At 46.0% G+C, this 21,958-nt stretch overlaps 1 protein-coding gene across 2 annotated transcripts in view; it reads right to left on the bottom strand.

Moving 5' to 3' along the window:
* Positions 1-3,495: 3,495 nt before the first annotated feature.
* BCL7C (BAF chromatin remodeling complex subunit BCL7C) overlaps positions 3,496-21,958 on the bottom strand; it is a 33,239-nt gene continuing 14,776 nt past the window's right edge. For both annotated transcript variants that reach the window (XM_086374922.1, XM_086374924.1), the window contains one exon: positions 3,496-6,218. In XM_086374922.1, coding sequence (XP_086231048.1) covers positions 6,012-6,218 — 207 coding nt within the window. In that variant the 3' untranslated portion in view covers positions 3,496-6,011. The remainder of the gene's footprint in view (positions 6,219-21,958) is intronic.

Below are 21,958 nucleotides of genomic sequence, written 5' to 3'. Positions count from 1 at the left end.
AGGCAGAGGAATATCAAGTGGAAGGAGTCCTGGAGTTGACGTTACCATTTTGTAACCATCGTGATAAAGATTGATCTGATTCAGGTAAGAATCAGAAAGAGATAGTCAATCTCATCTATTTAATAATCTAGGAAATAGGACATCAGCATGGTAGTCATGTAGGCTTCCCAAGTGGCTCAGTGGTAAGGAATCTGCCTGCCAGTGAAGGAGACATGAGTCTGATCCCTGGGTCAGGAAGATCCCCTGGAGAATGGCAACCCATTCCAGTATTCTTGCCTGGGAAATCCCATGGACAGAGGAGCCTGGTCTATGGGGTCACAAGAGTTGGACACCACTTAGCAACTAAAACAACAATATGGTAGTCAAGTATCTCCCTGACGGCTTCTCAGGGAAATTTTTTAAACTAGAGATTGGAGAAATAGGACAACATTAAAATCACTAAGGAGGAGCAGACAGACATTGTATGCCTCTTGTTGTCACACTGAGAAGGAAACAATAACATTTATGCAGTCTTCCAGCCAGGAATTCTTAACCCATGTGTAACCATGGAGAAACAGTAGACAACGCTCAAATGAGGAACATTCTATTAAAGGGGAAGACTGCATTTTTCCACCATGTCAATGTCATAAAAGACAAGGCTTGGAGGTGGGAGGGAGGGTCAAGAGGGCGGGGACATATGTATACCTATGGCTGCTTCATGTTGTTGTATGGCAGAAACACACACAATATTGTAAAGCAATTATCCTTCAATTAAAAATTAATTAATTAAAAAAGAATTTTTAAAGATAAAAAAAGACCAAGGCTACTATTCCAGATTAAAGGAGACTAAAGAGAAATGACAGTTTAATACAATACATCGTTTCTAACCTGGATTCTGGACTACAGGGGAAAATACTACATCAAGGACATTATTGAGACAATCAACAAAGTGGATGGTAAATGAGATACCATATTGCATCGATGTGAAATTTAGTGAAATGGATAACTTGACTGCACAGAGGCAGGAAACACTAAGTATTTAAGGGTAAAGGAGGGCTTTCCTGGTGGTTCAGAGGTAAAGAATCCACCTGCAATGCAGGAAACTTGGGTTCCATCCCTGGGTTGGGAAGATCCCCTGGAGAAGGAAATAGCAACCCACTCCAGTATTCTTGCCTGGGAAATCCCATGGACAGAGAAGCCTGGTGGGGTACAGTCCATGGGGTCACAAAAGAGTCGGACGAGACTTAGTGACTAAACAACAACAACAGGGTAAAGGAACAGATGTATGCGACTGATTCTCAAATAGTTCCGAATAAAATCCCATGTATATACTATAATAGAGAATAAGCAATTCTAACAGAAGTTTGGAGTAAAGGACATACAGATGCTCTTCGTACTTTTCTGTAACTTCAAAATTATTTCCAAGTAAAAAGTTAAAGCAAGAAATCCAGCCTCCTTGCATGGCCCACAAGGCACCTGCCGCCGTCCCCAGTCAGCCAGGCCAATCTTGTGTCAGCCACATGTCCCAGCACACTCAGCTCCATAGACACGAGTTGCCTTTCAACTTTCCCAATGCACCAAATTCTTGCCCACCTCTGGGCCTGTGTGCAGCACCCTACTGTTACTTCTAAATGGAATTCTGTTCCCTCAACTCAATTCTCAGGAATATAGTAACTGTCCTTTTCTCAAAATGGCCTTTGAGCTCCCCACCCTCCAACCCAGCATAGAGTTACCAAGTTCTTTCATAGCACACTGAACATTTTCTTCATGATAATTGTCACAGTTTGTAAGAGTCTGTATTTGGGGAGGATTGCATGAGGTCCATCTTCTCTACTGGCCTGAAAGTTCCCTGAAGCTGGGGATCCTGTCTGTTTCATTCATGAATGTATCTTCCACTTCTGTTACTAGACCCTGCCAACTGCCGGGCACTAGCACACAGTTGATTAAATGATGCAATCCACCCTCCAAGTTCACCCCCAAACCATGGGCAGCTCTCAGAGAACACACCTCACAGTCTCTAGCCCCAAGAACTAATTCAAGAGGCTTTGTCTGGGAAGGCTTCTGGGGTTCTTCACCCCCACAACAGTGTTTGAAATTAGGAGGCCATGGTAAGAAGGAAGGGGAGCTCAGGAGGAGCAACATGGTAAGGGAGAGAGGATGAATTCAGTTGGGAGCCTGGAGCATCAGGATATCAAGGAGGCAGTTGGCTACATTGTGCTGGTGCTCAGAGGGACAGTCTAGATTAGAAGGAGATGAGGAATTCCCTGGTTGTCCAGTGGTTAGGACTCTGCGCTTTCACTGCCGAGGGCCCGGGTTTGATCCCTGGTCAGGGAACTAAGATCCCACAAGCCACATGGCACAGCCAAAGAATTAAAAAAATAAAAATAAAAGATATGTCAGCAGTTGAAGCTGTGGACTTTAAGATCTCTCACAGTTCTGTACAAAAGAAAAAGAGTCCAAGGATGGGGTCCAGAGAACCTGGACTTAAGGGCTAAGCAGAGGGAAACATCTCTGGAAGCAAAGAAACAGTGTCCAGAAAAATAGGCATAGAATTGTGAGAGTTGCCACAGAAGGTGGGAGGAGGCCCCTTGAGGCACTGAATCCCACACATCTGTGTTTCCTTCTTCATGTCCAAGCTCAGCATCTGGCACCCGGTGAGCTGAGGAAGCCTGGCGGAGGCTAGGGGTTCAGATTGTCTGAATCCTGACTCCACAATGGCTGTGTGACTTTGGGCGACAGACTTAACTTTCCCAGACTCCAGGCCCTCAGCTGCAGAACAGGACTCATGCTAGTATTTACTTTATGGGGCTGCTCTCAGAATTTCCCAAGACCATCTTTGGAGAGCCCTTTGATCCATGTTTGGTCTACCGTCTAGGAATGAATGAAAGTACAGACACAGCAGGAGCAGGGTTCTGGCTAATAGGATTGTTTCTTAAGTTCAGCCAATAACAGGGCTTCAGACAATGGTCAAATAGCCCCCTCACCACTTTCTATTACATGTCCCCATCTCTTGATTTGATCCCTATTAAACAAACCTAAGGTGGGTAGGCTCTGCTTAATACTATCCTCTTCCCAAAGCCTCCTTCTGAAAACTGGCTTTCCCTCCAAATCCCTATCAGATGACACTGGAGTTTGCCTACCTGATTGCAACTAAACCATCTTTTTCAGGTAACCATGGTGATACTGCCTCCTCAACACAGCTACCTTCTGTGGGTACAGGTAGGTATTCTCAGGCTCCTTCCTGGGAGAAACCACTGAGGTCTGCCAGTAGCTTCTGGTCATCTCAGCTCTGAAGGAAAGGCAAGTGGATGACCATTTCACAGCTTAGAAAGCGCTTCCACACCGTAACCTCCCTTTCATCCTCACAACTGCCCTGTGAGGTAGATACAGCAGATAATAACTACAGCGGTCCACGCGTATCAAGCATTCACAGCGTACCATGCTCTGTGTGAAGTGTTTTCGTAGATGATCTCATTGAAACTCACCAAAATCCTATGAAATGGGCTCCATCAGTTGTTTGTTTTTTTTTTTTTTTGCCATTTTACAGAAGAGAAAAAATGGGGCTCAGAGTGGTTAGACTTTGCCCTGGATCAAAGAGGTAGTAAATAATGGATTCAAACCTCAGCCTGTCTGACTCCAAAGCCACATTGTTAACCCTTCATCTTCAGTACTGCCTCACAAAGCAAGTGCATTATCTCCCAGGTATCATTCTATCCATTAGATCAAAGCTCAGAGAGGTAAAGTGACTTGTCCAAGGTCTCACAGCCAGGAACTGGCAGAGCTGGAATCCATAACTGGCTTTTCTGGCCCTAAGGCTCCTGAAAGGGTGAAGCTTCCATGAGTGGACTTTACCGTATACGAGATAATTATTTCTGCAGCAGATCTGCCTTGCCAGTCCCGCTCAGCTTAGAAGAGTATTTTGATGCAGAAGTCCTTCCTAATCACGTGAGAACAAATGCTTAACAATAAACATCGAGGCATTCCTGGTTTGAAGAACTCCACTGATGTCAAGTAGAAAGCACGAGAAGGAAACTCTGACAGAGTCCAAGGTTAAGGTAGACATTTCTGGAACTTAGGATGGGAGTACATAGGAGAGAACGGGTCACAGTCTAATGACTTTTTTTTTTGGTAGTTGTTGCCATATTGAAACATATTTGTGGGAATTCCCTGGCGGCCCAGTAGTTAGGACTCCACTCATTCACTGCCGTGGAGCTGGGTTCGATCCCTGGCAAGGGAACTAGGATCCCACAAGTCACTAAAAACAAACCAACCAAAAAAGGTACTCATGGCACCCATCTGCTGTTATCAGTGAGACATTCTCACAAATTACTTAATGTGTTTAAATGTATTGTATATCCTATACAAATCCTATGAATGATGTGCTGAGAAAAAGTTTTAGACGCGAGTCTTTAAATCAGCAATTTCAACACATGATTCTGTGTAGTGCATCTTGATGTAGTTGATCTTGTTGAAGGTTTAAAACATCTTGTTATCCTAACCCTACCCAGTAATGTTCTCTGGTACTTTCCTGGTTTTGAATATTTGCTATAGCCTATAATTCTTCGGAACTGCTACTAAAAGTGTATTTCTTATTTATTAAAAAAAGATATAGAAAGTTAGGAAATACACAGAATGATATGATTTCAGGAGTTCCTAAGATTTCCAGGTTTCCAATCCCCAATCCTAGATTGATCTCTGTCAGAAATTTGGAAACTTTAGGCCAGAGAAACTGGATGAATGTCCTTAAGCAACTCAATGGGATGAAAAACTGGGGAAAGGCCATCTTCCTTGGCCTCCATGAAGGTTCTGTCCAGGAGCTGGTCGAGGGGCAGAGCTTCCCTGGTCACCATCCCTCCCAAGGCAGAGGTCTGAGAAGAGGGCACCTCAGGTAGCCGGGGCTGAGCTTGAAGCGTTGGACTTGGCATAAAATTCCTATGATGTCACAAGTTGCATCTGAATCGCTGGTGCAAATGTTCACTTGCATTCCGGTGAGTATCTGCTCACTTTAGTATAAAAAGTGTTCTATATAATCACCAGGAGAAAAATGGATGTTTCACAAGCAGGTGTCCTGTCAAACCGGCAGCACCGGCAGCCCTCACTCATGTGCCAGCAGGAGAAGCAGTGCCCTCTGTCGGGCTGTGGGGTCAGGCAGGCAGACCTGGGTCTGAATGCTGGTTCGGCCACATTCTGGCTGTGTGACTTTGAGCTGGTGCCTTAACCTCTCTGAGACTTAGTTTCTCCTTCTGTAAAATGCTGATAATGAGAACACCAATGGCCCAGGGATGTGGTGAGGACTGAATGAGATCATTTCCATAAATCGCAAGGCCTGGCACGGGGTAAGCCCTCAATCTACGGGAGATGTCGACATTTCCTAGGACAGGCCCAGCAGTGCAGCGAGCGAGCCGCTCAAAGGGCTCCCTCGCCCTGGGCCTTCTCCAGGTGGGGATTTTCCGGTCCGCTGGGGCTGTGCCAGAAGCTTTGGGCACTCCCCGCCCGCCCAGGTCGGTTTCTTCGTATCCACACGGGCCTGCGGGGAGGCTGGCCCCGCGGGGAGGTCTTGCTGCAGGTCGTCAGGCGGTGGATGAACCCACCCGCTAGCGTGGCCTCCGGGGAGGCCGGAGGGAGGGAGTGGGGAGGGCATGTGGCGCAGGGTCTCCGCGCGCGGCCTCGGGGGCAGAGGGGGCGCGTCCCGGGCTGCCCTTCCCCGGGTGGAGGCCCGGCGCCCCGCCCGCACTCCCCGGGTGGAGGCCCGGCTGTGATGCGTCCTCAGGCGCTCGACGGGGTCAGATTGTGCCCGGAGCCTTTCCCGCACTTGGGGGGCCGTTGATCCTGCTCTGTGCGGGTGTCGGTGGCGAGCCAGACGGGTGCTGTGACCTTAGGTTCCGGGCAGGCTGGGGCCGCGCGCCCCTGATGATCCCACGGTGGCCGTGGAGCTGGGAAGCTCTCTGCGCCCTCGGGGGGAGCGGGTGGGTGGCTGGATCTTGGGGCGGCCAAGAGAAGCCTCAGGGCCTCGCCTTGCCTGGGGAGCCGGCTCACCTCCCCTTCCCTTGGGGGATCATCCGGGGTGCCCTCGGGGCCTTGCTTCCTCCCCCGGGAGCTCTGGGCTCCGGCGGCGGCGGCCCCGCGGAACTGGGCCGGGCGTTTGTCCGGAGGCCTCTCCTGGGAAGAAGCCTCCTGAGAGGCTCTGTTTTCAGGCCTTTCTCGTGGAGGGCTCTCCTGGTCACCCTCACTCCTGAATCCTGCAGGGAGGAAAGAAGAATCTGTTGTGTTTTCTCCGCAGCCCACCTGAGACTAGGAAGACCCTGCCTTGGGAGCCCTAAATCGGGCAACTTGGGGGGCAGTCTGTAAACCACCCATTTCTGACAGCGGGCAGAGGGTGAGGCTGGGTCCTATGGGAGCTGTTTCTAAAATCGGATAGAACCGGGCAGCTCTACACTTATTTGCAGTGTGATTTTAGGCAAAGTGTGATTTTTACAAAGCCTCAGTTTGTTCAGTGATTAGGTGGGGATAATAGTATGGGAAGCATCTTGGGAGCCACAGGCCTTCAGGAAGGCAGGGCCTGGCACCCCTTTGTTAAACTGGAAAGATCAATATAATAAACCTGTAAAGGGTAATTCCCTCTTTCTCCAATGGTTAGCACTCTGCAATTTCACTGCCAAGGGCCTGGGTTCGAGTCCTGGTCAGGGAAGTAAGATTCTACACAAATCTCCAAAAAGAAAAAAAAATCTCCATATGAAAAGTTTTTTTTTAAAGCATACAAAACAAAGAGAGAGGAAGGAAGATAGAAAAGGAGGGAAGGAGAGAGGGATGGAGGAAAGGAGGGACTTAAAAGCTCCCTGTACATGGTTGCAATGCTTAATCGCTCAGTCATATCTGACTCTTCAGGACCCCATGGACTGAGCCCGCCAGGCTCCTCTGTCTATGGGATTTTCCAGGCAAGAATACTGGAATGGATTGCCATTCCCTTCTCCAGGGGATCTTCTGGCCCAGGGATGGAACCTGGGTCTCCTATACTGCAGGTGGATCCTTTACTGTCTGAGCCACCAGGGAAGCCCTAGAAGCTCCATAAGAAACAGGAAAATCTTTACCGTGAACAGGTGCTGGGGCTGATGAATGGTCAGCTCAGGTCTGCCTCTTTAGAACAGTGTAACGTGGTCCTATGTCTGACCGGAACTTGCAGCCTTAGCTGATTCTGAGACAGTTGCCTTTTTCCTTTGGATCGAGTAGGATTACCCAAACTCCAAGAAGGTATAAAAATAATAATTGATAGAATTACTGAAACTCTAGAAAGGTATAAAACTGGAATCTCAAGAAGGTGTCAGAATAAGGGCAAGACAAAGTTAAATCCATAGTCTTATCCCTTTTATAACCCGATTTGATGGTGGATTTTTTAGGCAAGTGTCATGTGGGATCCTTCTGGACCAGAGATCAAACCCATGGCCCCTGCATTGGCTGGCAGATTCCTAACCACTGGACCACCAGGGAAGTCCTGATGATGAGTTTTAATAAATTCTGTTGTTATTGTATTTGTGTATCCTTAAAGCATATGAAGTAATCAAAAGAATCTTTTGACTACTGAATTTGTATTTGCAGTTTAAATTACTTAAGATAATTTAATTGGTTAAATTTGTAATCAAAGCCTAAATCCCCCATAAAAAATGACTTTCAGTTTTTTCCTTTTTTTTGTTTAGTGGAGTCTAATAAATTGAGCATTAAAGTAGTGGATATTTCTGCCAGCCCAGAAGCCTCCTGAAATATGAAGTAATCTCATCACGCAGCTTGTTCCCCAACTAGGGATTGAACCCCGGACCACACCAGTGAAAGCCTGGAATCCTAACTACTAGGCCACCAGGGAATTTCCTGGTTCTTACTTCACTTTAAAGGAGAAAATGTAGATAAAACACTTGCCACAGGGCCTGCAATCTAGGACACTTTCAGATCCAGTTCAGATGCTAATTTATTGGAAAGGGAAGAGGTTGGTAGCAGGAGCAGACGCCAGAGAGACAGAACACAGTGAGGAACTATCACAGGCATGCTGTCACAGGTGGCTATTCAGTCATTCGGCAAACTACCTGTGGGCCAGCAAGGTGTCAGGCGTGGGAGATACCCTGGTGAACAAGACAAAGCCGACCGTGTTTCCTCCTTCCAAGCCCCACGGGCCATCTCTCTCTTGTAGCCACAAACTACTCACTACCACCCTTTTCCCTGCAGGTCATCCCCATGAATACATATGTGCGTGCGTGCTAAGTTGCTTCAGTTGTGTCTGACTCTTTGCCACCCCGTGGACGGTAGCCTGACATACTCCTCTGTCCATGGGATTCTCCAGGCAAGAATACTGGAATGGGTTGCCATTTCCTTCTCCAGGGAATCTTCCTGACCCAGGAATTGAATCCACATCTCCTGCATTAGCAGCAGGAATTTTTTTTACCACTGAGCCACCTGGGAAACCCTTCCTATGAATACAACTAAGATATCCCTATCCCAGATTGGGCCACTGGGCTCACCAGAGGGTAACCCTGGCTCTGATGCAAGAGGCAGAGAGCAAAGGCCTCGATTCAGGGCATAGACACTCAGCTAATTTCCACGAAGTGGTTAGGAGCATGGGCTTTGCATCAATCAGATGGCATAGATCTGAGTTCTGACTTAGCTTCTTTTCATCCTTAACCTTGGGCAAGTAACCAGACCTCAGTTTTCTTGTCTGTCTGGTGGGGAGAATAATGTCATGCCTAATTGATAGGGTTCCTGTGAAGGTTAAATGAGGTTATGTGTATACGAGTGTGTATATATGAGTGCGTGCATGTTGTGTTTATATATCCAATCTATGTATATAGATATGGGCTTTGAGTAATGGTAGCTTCTGTTTTTACCTTAATATTGCTGACTTCAGGGTTTGTTCCTTGGAAGTTCTTGGCTATTTACTTAGATATGACCAAACAGTTTAGATCCAACCAGTAGATAAAAAAATTTTTTTTCTGAGTACTAATTCATCACCCTATTCAGGTCAACTGATGACCATTTTATTTTGTATTTCCCCCAAATCATCAACAGATAAAAATAAGCCAGTGGAACTTCCCTGGTGGTTGGGAATCTGCCTGCAGATGCAGGGGACACAGGTTTGACCTCTGATCCGGGAAGATGGCAACCCAATCCAGGACACTTGCCTGGAAAATCCCATGGACTGAGGAGCCTGGTAGGCTACAGTCCATGGGGTCGCAAAGAGTCGGACACAACTGAGCGATTTCACTTCACTTCCAGGAAGATCCCACCTGCTGCAGAGCACCTAAGCCTGTGTGCCACAACCACTGAGCCTGTGTGCCCTAGAGCTATGTTCTGCAACAAGAGAGACTACTGCAATGAGAAGCCCAGGCACCGCAACTAGAGAAAGCCCTCAAACAACAACAAAGACCCAGTGCAGCCAAAAATTAAATAAAAAAAAAACAAACAATGAAGGATGTCAGAAGTGTTCTGAGAAAAAAATGTCTCTATAGACAACAGCTAGTGTGGGCAAGTGGTCGGGAAGTGAAGTGTATCTGATCCCACTGGGATTCGGGCCACTGCTCAGAGCAGTACATGTGCACTGCATAACTCTGGGGGTGCCACTCACATTGTGGTGAACAGAGGTCTGTATAAGGAAAGGGCACCTTTTTCTAATTCACACTAAGTTGCTAAGAATTTTGGAGAAGGCAAGGCAACCCACTCCGTCCATGGCAAATCCCATGGATGGAGAAGCCTGGTAGGCTGCAGTCCATGGGGTTGTTAGGAGTTGGACAGGACTGAGCGACTTCACTTTCACTTTTCACTTTCCTGCATTGGAGAAGGCAATGGCAACCCACTCCAGTGTTCTTGCCTGGAGAATCCCAGGGACGGGGGAGCCTGCTGGGCTGCCGTCTATGGGGTCACACAGAGTCAGACACTACTTAAGCAACTTAGCAGCAGCAGCAGCAGCTAAGAATTTATGAACCAGCTGAGGAGCTGACTGGTCTCTCCAGAGGAGCACATGGCCCACATTTTCTTATCTTTGGTGCCAGGCTAGGATCTAAGAGGGCTTCCCAGGTGGCTCAGTGGTAAAGAATCCACCTGCCAAGCAGGCAACTTGGGTTGAATCCCTTGGTCACGAAGATCCCCTGGAGAAGGAAATGGTAACCCACTCCAGTATTCTTGTCTGGAGAATCCCCTGGACAGAGGAGCCTGGTGGGCTACAGTCCATGGGGTCACACATAGTCAGACACTACATAGCGACTAAACAACAACAAGGACTTAAGAAGCCTCTGGCAGAGGGGGACGGCTTTCTCTCCAGGCCAAGACAGGGATTCCTGTCTGGTAGGCAGAATTCTAAAGATAACCCTCTAAAATCCCTGCCCCTTAGTTCTTCAATCAAATGCTAATCTAGGTACTGCTGTGAAGGGATTTTTGGAGGTGTAATTAAAGATCCAAGTCAGCTGAGGTTAAGATACGGAGATTCTCAACCAATCAGGTAGCTGTTTAGGAGAGGTTTCTCCAGCAGGTGGCGGAAGAGGAAGTCAGAGATGTGAAGCATGAGGAGGACTGGAGCCCCTGCTGGCTTGCTGACGAAGGGACCCGTGTGATGAGGAATGCAGTGGCCTTTTTATTGTCCCTGTGGGATCTTAATTCCCTGCCCAAGGATCCAACCTAGGCCCCATACAATGGAAGCACAGAGTCCTAACCACTGGACCGCCAAGGAATTCCCTTTGGAGGCCTCTGAAAGAGCTGACATCCACCCTCTACCCCGACAGCGCATGGAGACATCCTACACTGTAAGGAACTGAATTTGGCCAACAAATGGAACTTACATGGAAGTGGATTTGTCCCTACAGCTTCTAGGTAAGAGCCCACCTCAGTCAGCAACTTGACTTGGGCCTTATGAGGCCCTAGACTTCCCTGATAGTTCAGTTGGTAAAGAATCCGCCTGCAATGCAGGAGACCCTGGTTCGATCCCTGGGTTGGGAAGATCCCCTGGAGAAGGGTAAAGGCTATCCACTCCAGTATTCTGGCCTGGAGAATTCCATGGACTGTATAGTCGATGGGTTCCAAAGAGTCGGACACGACTGAGCCACTTTCACTTTATGAAACCCTAAACTGAGAACCCAGCCAAGCCCATAGTCTCTGATCAACAAAAATGTGAGATAATAAATGAGTCTCACTTTAAACTCTAAGTTTGGGCTCATTTGTTACGGAGCAAGGGAAAATGAATACACTTGGTTTCATGAAAGAACCTGGCCAGAGGGACCTCCCTGGTGGTCTAGTGGTTAAGACTTTGCCTTCCAACGCAGGGGGTGCAGTTCAGTCCCTAGTGGGGAAGCTAAGATCCCACAAGCCTGGAGGCCAAGAAACCAAAACATAAACCAGAAGTAGTATTGTAATAAATTCAATGAAGACTTTAAAAATGCTCCACATAAAACAAACAAACAAAAATCTTAAAAAAAAAAAAAAAAAAAGAGCCTGACTAAAGAGGTGGGAATCCTTTCAAGGACTCCCTCTTTCCTGCCTTCCTTAGGAAAGAGCGTCCCTTGTGGCTCAGCTGGCAAAGAATCCGCCTGCAATGGGAGACCTGGGTTTGATCCCTGGGTTGGGAAGATCTCCTGGAGAAGGGAAAGGCTACCCGCTCCAGTATTCTGGCCTGAGTCCGTGGGGTTGCAAAGAGTCAGACATGACTGAGCCACTTTCACTTTAGGAAAGAGAAATGTATCTATACTCCAGTTTCTTGATGTTTTTCCACTTGGGAGTTCTGCTTTACTCCTCTATATACCAGGTTTTACAAGGGGAGGCCTGTCATGGTTCCGTCCTACCAGTGACGGTGGATGGATAAATCATGAATTCTGGGGTTTAGTAACATGGCCTAGAACTCAGGAAGAGGGGCGTCACGGGGGCTTCCTCTTTTCCCCCTGACATAGAGCCCCGGAAGAGCCTCTCTAGTCTGCTCACCTCTGAGAACCTGCAAGGGAGCTGTAGAGGCAGACCGACTGGAGAAGATGGCTGCCGGCACTCGAGGAGCCCCATCAGTGAGGTTTCCTCTTCTTTGTGTCTTAGCTGCAGGACAAGTGTCTTCAAATGTGTTCAGTACTGGTTCCTAAGGGCTGAATTGTGCACCCCCCTCGAATTCATGTGCTGAAATCCTAACAACTGCTACTTCAGAATGTGACTCTTTTGGGAGATAGGGTCTTTTAAGAGGTAATGAAGTTAAAATAAGGTCATGAAGGAGGGCCCTAATCCAACATGACTGGTATCCTTAAGAGAAGAGGAGATTAAGCCACTTCCCTGGTGGTCCAGTGGTTTTAAGACTCCCTGCTTCCACTGCAGGGGGCATGGGTTTGATGCCTGGTTGGGGAACTGAGATCCCACATGCCTTGCTGCTTCACCAATAAATAAATAAAGCTGTGAGAAAACAAATTTCTGTGGTTTCAGTCACCAGTCTGTGGTACTTTGTTACGGCAGCCCAAGCAAACTAATACCCTGGCCTTTTCAGGAGAACATTGCTCTCTTATACTCCTTGCCTCTGTTTGAGAGTGGAGAAGGCAATGGCAACCCACTCCAGTACTCTTGCCTGGAAAATCCCATGGATGGAGGAGCCTGGTAGGCTGCAGTCCATGAGGTCCCGAAGAGTCGGACACGACTGAGCGACTTCATTTTCACTTTTCACTTTCATGCAATGGAGAAGGAAATGGTAGCCCACTCCAGTGTTCTTGCCTGGAGAATCCCAGGGATGGGGGAGCCTGGTGGGCTGCCGTCTACGGGGTCACACAGAGTCGGACATGACTGAAGCGACTTAGCAGCAGCAGCTGTTTGAGAGACGCTAAAGTGCTGTTCCGAGTGGTCAGAGGAAATAAACTCATGAACAGATAAAGAGAAGCTAACAACCCATTGAGGAGGACTAAGAAACCAGAGGAGAGAAGACAAAGCTGGACCCCTGAATGAAATGGCTCCAACTGAAGTACAACTGATTGAGGAAGATTGTTAAAAGAAGGGCTATAATGGACTTCCCTGGTGGTCCAATGGTTAAAACCCATGTTCCCAACGAAGGGGGCCCAGGTTCAATCCCTGATCAGGGAACTAGATTCCCCATGCTGCAACAAAGCACCCACATGCTGCAAATAAGACCTGGTGCAAAAAATAGAAGGGCCATAAGGACTCAAATTTCTTGTCACCCATCTTCCAATTCTGTTCCTCTCAAGTTCCTGACCAGCCAGCCAAACCTTAGCAACCGTCCATCAATTAATGCAGGTTCATACTTCTGGTCATTTCACCCGCCAGACATAGTGAAGAGTCGAAGACACTGCTCAAAGCTCTGTCCACTGTGAGGACTTTTCTTCACCAGTGTCCTTCAGGTTCACCCAGCTGGTGGGGGGAGCTGTGGCTGTCCACTGACAGCTCATAACAGCCTATCAGCCAGAGTCACCTGTGAACAGGCTTGAGTCTTTTCTTCATCAGTCAGCTGGGTGTAAAGGACACCCTAGAAAGGCACAGCCAGTGATGGAGGGAGAGAAGGTCAAGAAACCACCTGCTCCTGTAAATGGCTCGTAACTTCTGGACCTTTCCAAGCTTGGTCTTTTATCTCAGGTGATGATAGAATGCTGCTGGGTACACCCAACCTCACAGTTGGGTTGGTCAGACAACATCCTTTCATGATGAGTATCTCAGGTTGCTTGGTCACCCGATATCTGCTGGCTACATGTTCAGTTCCTACCACATCCCAAGAGCAAGCCAGAGACTGTTTCTTTTTTAAGTTATGAAGTTTTAAAAAAATATTTATTTATTTGCTATGGGTCTTAGATCTAGTTCCCTGACCAGGGATCAAACCCGGGTCCCCCGCATTGGGAGCTTGGAGTCTTAGCCACTGGACTGCCTGGAAGCCCCTTAAGCTACAGATTTTTTAAAGATACTTATTTGGCTGCATCAGGTGCTGTGCCACAGACTCTTGGGTTATGGCACATGGGCTCCAGAGTGCGTGGGCTCAGTAGTCTGCTGCATGTGGGATCTTAGTTACCCTGACCAGGGATTGAACCTGCATCCCCTCATAGCAAGGCTGATTCTCAACCACTGGACGACCAAAGAACTCCTCAGAGACTGTTTCTGAAAAGTAGAACAGTTGAAAGCCTACACTTATCAAAAATCCTGTGAGTCTGTGCTTTGATTCTGCTCTTGGTGCTTGCTGGAATGTCACTGGCTTTGCTGGATCATCGGTACAGTGACAGGGCGCCTTGAAAGTGTTATAGAACCTTCTCTTGCCCTGCTCTCTACTCAAAACTGGCACCTCCCAGGGGGCTTTACTGACGAGCTACATTGCCTCCAAAATCCATACATGCCTACCAAGCACTGTTCCTCTATGAGGGGGAGTAGGTTGTATGAGAGCAACTGGTCTTTCACCTTGGAGGAGATATCTTTACATACTCTGGCCACTGAATCTCCAGAGACTTCACTGGAGTGACAGTCCCCTGAATCTTTTTTTTTTTTTGGCTGTGCTGGGTCTTCGTTACTACATGTGGGCTTTCTCTAGTTGTGATGAGCAGGGGCTGCTCTCTAGTTGTGGTGCGAGGGCTCCTCATTGCAGTGGTTTCTCTGGTTGCGGAGCATGGACTCCAGAGCACAGGCTTCAGTGGTTGTGGTGCAGGGGCTTAGTTGCCCTGCAGCATGTCAAATTTTCTCGGACCAGGGATTGAACTCACGTCCCCTGCATTAGCAGGTGGATTCTCAACCACTGAACCCCCAGAGAAGTATCCCCTGAGTCTTTAGAGGGCATTTATCTCCCACCTTCTAGTTTGCATATGTCTTATTAGGACAATTAAGGTACTTGTTACTTGCTGCTCATCAGATCCAATAATGTTCTCAATATAGTGGACCGGTGTGGTGGTCTGTGGGATGTTAAGATGACTGAGATCTTTGTAGACTATATTACAGCAGATCAGAATTGACAGATCCCTGGAGCATGCTGAAGATATACAGTGGCGTTGCCAGCTAAAGAGGAAACTGCTCTGGTGGACCTTGCATGTTGGTATGGAGAAAAAGCCAAGTCACTAGTCAATTACCAAACATCAGGGGAAAGGTACTAAATCTGGGACAGCAGCTGCAATTGGAATCATCACCCGATTCAGTTCATGCTGGTCCGCAGTTATTCTCCATCTGACTTCTGAACAGGCCAGACTGGCGGGTTAAACGGGTATGTGATGTCTCACTACCCATGCTTCTTTCAATTCTTTGGCATGAATCTCTGCACTTCTCCCAGGGATGTGGTATTTTTACTGGTTTGTTGTCTTTGTAGCAAGTGGGACTTTCACTTAGCCTGTCTTGCTATATTGGTCCCCAGTCTGTGGTTCAGAGAGACTATGTGGGGATTCTGCCACTATGCCAGTTTTCAAGTTACTGCCTCTCAGCTCCAAATTCACGCTTTAGTATTTGCTCTGAGATACTGGACTGGACTATGTACTCGTTTCTCCTTGCAGTGAACACGATGTTAAGCTTTGTCAGTAGAGGGCGCTGGAGGGACATTGAAAGAGGAAGGAGATGCTCTTCCTGGTTCTGGTACTGTTGAGGCTTTTTTCTTGCTCCTGTTGCACAGCTTTGCATGGGCACATGTATGTGGGCACATCCAGAGGTTCCCTGCCTTAGAAGTGACAGTGAGGAGTCCTTTGATGAGCTCACAGCTCCCAACTTGCAACCACATTGCCTTACCTCTCTACCTCCATGTGGACACCACTGACCCCAGACCACATGCTGCCTTTGCAGTGACTGGACTCAGCGCTTGGACTCCTTTTGTACACCACCCATCCTGAACCTCACACAGCTTTCTCTCACACTGATCTGCAGAGCATGCTTTTTCCAACACTTGACGATGGGAGCAGTCAGATTTTCTCCAGCACTTTGTTCTTACCAAGCTCACTTTCTCTAATGTTGACAGTGCTTGATTCCTTTCTCAGTGCCGCTTTCTCCAGCACCTGGCTCTCACTGAGTGTATATCCTCTACCATGTGACTCCACAGTGGCATGACTTTCTACTGTGCTGATCCCTGTACTGATAAAGCTCTCCAGCACCCGGCTCCTGTAGAGAACACCTCCTGCAATCTTGGTTCTAGCAATGCTCCATGATTAGCAGCTTCACCTGACACCCCAGAGGGCCGATTTCCAGGAAGTCACAAAGGTAAGGCCGTCAGCAGTTTGTCTGCCTGGTCCTTTCAAATGAAGTCTGATCTCAGCCTGGTGGGAAAGGGATCTTTCTTGGGCTCTCTGCATCAGTCCTAGGGATAGTAGCTGATCTTAATATCTAATTCTGTATTCTTTAGAATTCTCTTCAGCCCTCATTAGCCATTTCCCTATTATTCCTGTCAATAGTTCTTTATGTTAAGCTTTCCCATGGTGGCTTCTGCCTCCTGGTTGGACCCTGACTGATACAATAATTGGTTCTGGGAGTGGTTCTAGGAGAAAGACCCACAGAGATGGGATTTTGCAGTGATATGGTCACAACCTTGATGCTGAGCTCTAGTCAACGGGAAATGGGATGCTAATAAACCACACCGTGCAGCTGCATCACAGTTAATCAAACTATCACCTGTGGCTGATTGTGATGGGGTGACAACTAAAGCATATGCCTTGGGAGTCCAACTTCTCCTGGCTCCTATGGCAGTAGTAATAACTCTAGACTGTGTGGTAGGATGGATTCTTTGCAGTGCACTTGAGTGATTAGAGAGAAAATGACAACTGAATTCACTGTCTTGACAAATTTGTTATGGGAAATCTAGGGCATCAATCTGGAGAAGGCAATGGCACCCTACTCCAGTATTCTTGCCTGGAAAATCCCATGGGTGGAGGAGCCTGGAGGGCTGCAGTCCATGAGGTCGCTAAGAGTCAGACACGACTGAGCGACTTCACTTTCACTTTTCACTTTCATGCATTGGAGAAGGAAATGGCAACCCACTCCAGTGTTCTTGCCTGGAGAATCCCAGGGACAGAGGAGCCTGGTAGGAGGCCGTCTATGGGGTCGAACAGAGTTGGACATGACTGAAGTGACTTAGCAGCAGCAGGGCATCAATCAGGAAAGGATAGGGTGCAGAAATTTGGAAGGGCGCATGTGGTTAGAATCAGACAAAGGAGACAATATTGAACTCCCAAGTCATTCTGAGTCTCTTTTGCCATTGGAAGTAGCTTGCTCTCCTGTGTCTAATGAAACTAACTTTCTGTTTGAAAACCCTGTGATAACTTTACCTGGGGCAAATGCCTTGAAAAGGGTGCTCATTCCACTCAAAATTCACCTCCCCTGCTGTCTGTCTTTCAGTTCAGCTCAGTCGTTCAGTCGTGTCTGACTCGTTGCAACCTCATGGACTGCAGCATATCAGGCTTCCCCGTCCATCACCAACTCCCAGAATTTGCTCAAACTCATGTCCTTTGAGTCAGTGAGGCTATTCAACCATCTCATCCTCTGTCATCCCCTTCTCCTGCCTTCAATCTTTCCCAGCATCAGGGTCTTTCCAAGGAGTCAGTTCTTTGCATCTGGTGGTCAAAATATTGGAGTTTCAGCTTCAGCATCAGTCCTTCCAATGAATACTCAGGACTGATTTCCTTTAGGATTGACTGGTTTGATCTCCTTGCAGTCCAAGGGACTCTTAAGAATCTTCTCCAACACTACAGTCCAAAAGCATTAATTCTTCAGTGCTCAGCTTTCTTTACAGTTCAACTTTCACATCCACACATGACTACTGGAAAAACCATAGCTTTGACTAGATGGACGTTTGTTGGCAAAGTAATGTGTTAATATGTGTTACATAGAGTTGGACTGTGAAGAAAGCTGAGCACCGAAGAATTGATGCTTTTAAACTGTGGTGTTGGAGAAGACTCCTGAGAGTCCCTTGGACTGCAAGGAGATCCAATCAGTCCATTCTAAAGGAGATCAGTCCTGGGTGTTCTTTGGAAGGAATGATGCTAAAGCTGAAACTCCAGTACTTTGGCCACCTCATGCAAAGAGTTGACTCATTGGAAAAGACTCTGATGCTGGGAGGGATTGGGGGCAGGAGGAGAAGGGGATGACAGATGATGAGATGGGTGGATGGCATCACTGACTCGATGGACATGAGTTTGAGTGAACTCCGGCAGTTAGTGATAGACAGGGAGGCCTGGTGTGCTGCAATTCATGGGGTCACAAAGAGTCGGACACGAATGAACTGAACTGAACTGAATGTGTTGACAGAAACCTAAGAAGTGTGTGAGAATGGGTTTTAAGGGTGTTAAGCAATGAGGGTAGATTATAACTCTAGCTAGAGCCACATTTATTTATGGGTATATTTACTAAAGATCCCAGATTTAATGTGCTAAGAAGTTGGCACTAAGAAATCACTTGGTTAGCTAACTGAATTTTGGACCTAATAGCAGTCTGTACTTAATGAGGTCAAGATGCTACAGTGTTCCTGGTATCACATAGAAGAGAGAATCTAAAGGCTTAGTGTGATAGATTAGATTTATCATGTGCAATCTGTCAACTGTATTCAGTGAGAGGACCCAGAAGACAATTTCTTTGCTAAAACATTGAAGGGAGCACCCCATGCTTATAGAGGTTATCACTATTTGAGGAGGGGCTCCCTAATATCAGTGGGTATGATGGGATCTGGGCTTTCCTGGTGGCTCAGACCATAAAGAATCTGCCGGCAATACAGAAAACCTGGGTTCAATCCCTGAGTCAGAAAGATCCCTTGCAGAAGGGAATGGCTACCCACTCCAGTATTCTTTCCTGGAGAATTCCACAGATAGAGGAGCCTGTTGGGCTACAGTCCATGGGGTTGCAAAGAGTCAGACATGATTGAGCAACTAATACACACATGAGGGGATCCAGACAAGGTAGACGCAGCAGTTGTAAAGGGCAGCAGGGACCACCAGGCAATCTGATTTCTTGGCTAGCAGAGGTCTTTGGCAACAGTACTTGATCATAGTTCCTAGGAATGAAATAGATAGGAAACCTACTCCACTACTGTTGGGTTTGTTTCCTTTCTGATCTTCTAGTTATTTTATCCATTGTCAAAAGTATTGACGTCTTCAACAATTATTACTGAGTTGTCTATTTCTTCCCTCAGTTTTGTCAGTTTTTGTTTCAGGTATTTTGGGGCTCTGTTTTTAGGCACCTATATATTTATAATGTCTTCTAGATAGGTCAACCTTTTTATTATCATAAAATATCTTTTGTCTCTAGTAACAAGATTTGTTTTGAATTCTGTTTTGTCTAGTAATTCCATAGCCACTCCACATCTCTTATAGTTACTCTTGTATATCTTTTTCTTTTTAGTTTCAACCTATTTATGTCATTGATTATGAAGATATCATATAGTTGGATCATGTTGGGTTTTTTTAATTGATTTTTAAAAATCTGCCAAATCTCTATCTTTTGACTGCAGTGTTTATTTACACTTAATGTAATTGCTAACAGATAGGATTTACATCTGTCATTTTGCTACTTGTTATCTATATGCCTTTCACTTTTTGTTCTTGTTTTTCCACTACTGCTTTATTTTTGTGTTAAATATTTTCTAGTATTCCATTTTAATTCCCTTGTTTCTTTTAGTCTATTGAGTTACTTTTTCAGTGGTTTCCTTGGGGATTACAATTAACATGTCTACTTAAAGCAATCTAGTTCATGTTAATGCCAACTTAATTTCACTAGTATGTAAAAAGTTGCTCCTATATAGCTCCCTTCTCTCATGCCTACTTTGTGCTATTATTGCCAGATTACATCTTTATTTATTGTAAGCCCATAAACCTCACTTTACAATTATTGCATTTTGCAGTTGTCTTTAAAACATATAAAATTATAAACAAAATGTATTTATACTGTCTTTTTCATGTACTTACATAGTTTCCTTTACTGATATTCTTTATTTTCTCATGTGGATTTGAGTTACTGTCTAGTCCTTCCATTTCAGCCTAAAGGATTGCCTCTCTATTTCTTGTAGGGTAACTCTGCTAGGAACAAATTCTCTCTATTTTTGTTGATCTGGCAATGTCTTAATTTCACCTTTTTTTTTTTTTTTTTTGAAGGATTGTTTTGCTGGGTATAGATTTCTTGGTTGACAGCTTTAGTCTTTCAGCACTTTGCATATGTTATCTCACTGTTTTCTGGCCTCCATAGTTTCTGATAGGAAGTTAGCTGTTAATCTTATGGAAGATTCCTTGTATATTATGATTTGCTTTTTCTCTTGCTGCTTTTAGTACTCTGTCTTTTGACAGTTTGATTATGATGTGTTTAGATGTGAGTCTCTTTCAGTTTATCCTACTTTGAGCTTTGTGGCTGTGTAGATTAATTTTTTAAAAAATCAAATTTGGGAAAATTATTTCTTCAAATACTCTTTCTACACAGTCCTCGTCTCTCCTTCTAGGACTCTCATTATGTGTATATTAGTACACCTGATATCCCACAGGTCTCTGGGGACACTTCTTTTTTTTTCTTTCTTTCTGTTCCTCAGACTGAGTAACCTCAATTGACCTGCCTTCAATTGTGTTGATTCTTCTGCCAACTCAAATCTGCTACAGAGCCCTGTTAACTGAATCTTTCATTTCAGTTGTATTTTTGTATTGTTAAGCTCCAGAACGTCTATTTCTATTTGATATGTATGTATGTGTCTCATAATTATTTTGTTGTTGTTGTAAATGACATCTCTTTTTTTGGCTGCACTGTGTGGCTTGTGGGATTTTAACTCTTCAACCAGAGATTGAACCCAGGCCCTCAGCAGTGAAAGCATGGAGTCCTAACCACTGGATTGTCAGAGAATTCCCAACAGTGACATCTTAAATATTATAATGTGGCAACTCCAAAAGTCAGACTCTCCCCCTCCTCAGGCTTTGTTGTTGTTCTTGCTGCTCTTTATGAACTTTCCTAGGTTAATTCTGTAAAGACTGTATTCTTTGTGCATGGCCACTAAAGTCTGTGCTCAATTAACTTGCTTAGTGGTCAGCTAATGATTGGACAACTAATGCCTTCAACTAGTAAATCTCCTAGTCTTTTCTGAGGGACTGTGTATATGTGTGCAACACTGCTTTAACTTCCACTTCTTGCTTGCACAGAGCATTAAGGTCAGCTAGAGGTAAGTTTGGGGTCTTCTCAGGTCTTTTCTACATGTGCTTGTGGCCTTCTAGGGATACCCAGGAATGTGTCAGAGCTTTTCAAAGCCCTCTATGAATATTTCATTCCCTAGTTTTTCTTTTTGAACTTTTTTGGTTCAGCTTCTTTTTTAAAAAGTTTTTATTTTTTATTATATTGGCTGTGCCACACGGTTTGCAAGATCTTAGTTCCCACAACCAGGGATTGAACCCATGTCTCCTGCACTGCTATGGAAAGCTGGGTTCAGATGCTAACTCCTGGGCCTATCGGGGATTTGAGAGGAGAGTGGGGTGTCATGGCATCTGCTCAGAAGGGACTTTACTTATAAGAAACTGCGGATGCAGCTACCATGTGAATTAGGGGAACACCTCTCTAGTATAAGGTCTTGAATTCCTTAACTGGAATTTCTCCCACCATGGAATTAAGACTCTCCCTGGCACCAAAACACACACACCATACCTCTAGTTATCCAGGCAACACCTCTTGGATTCTTGTGTGCCCTTGAGAGAGGAAGAAAATCCCAACATTGCCTCAGATGGAATTTCTGCTTAGAGTCACAAATTACAGTGTGTGTTTTTTTTAATAATTGATTATTTGTTTGAAGGGGCTTCCCAGCTGGTGCAGTGGTAAAGAATCTGCCTGCCAATGCAGGAGATACAAGAGATGTGGGTTCACTCCCTGGGTTGGGAAGATCCCCTGAAGTAAGAATGGCAACCCACTGCAGTATTCTTGCCTGGAAAATCCCATTGACAAAGGAGCCTGGCGGGCTACCATCCATGCAGCCCCAAAGAGTTAGACACGACTGAGTACACACGTACTTTGAAGGTGTACCCAAAACAACTTAACCAGCCTGGTCCCCACATGTTTTGGTCTAGTGGCTAGCATCCTCTCTCAA

Source organism: Bos grunniens, chromosome 25 (assembly GCF_055505025.1).
Source record: "Bos grunniens cultivar Pamir isolate PY7600 chromosome 25, Bosgru_T2T1.0, whole genome shotgun sequence".
NCBI lineage: Eukaryota > Metazoa > Chordata > Mammalia > Artiodactyla > Bovidae > Bos > Bos grunniens.
Note: the sequence above shows the minus strand (reverse complement) of the source record. Positions and strands in the feature narration are given on the sequence as shown.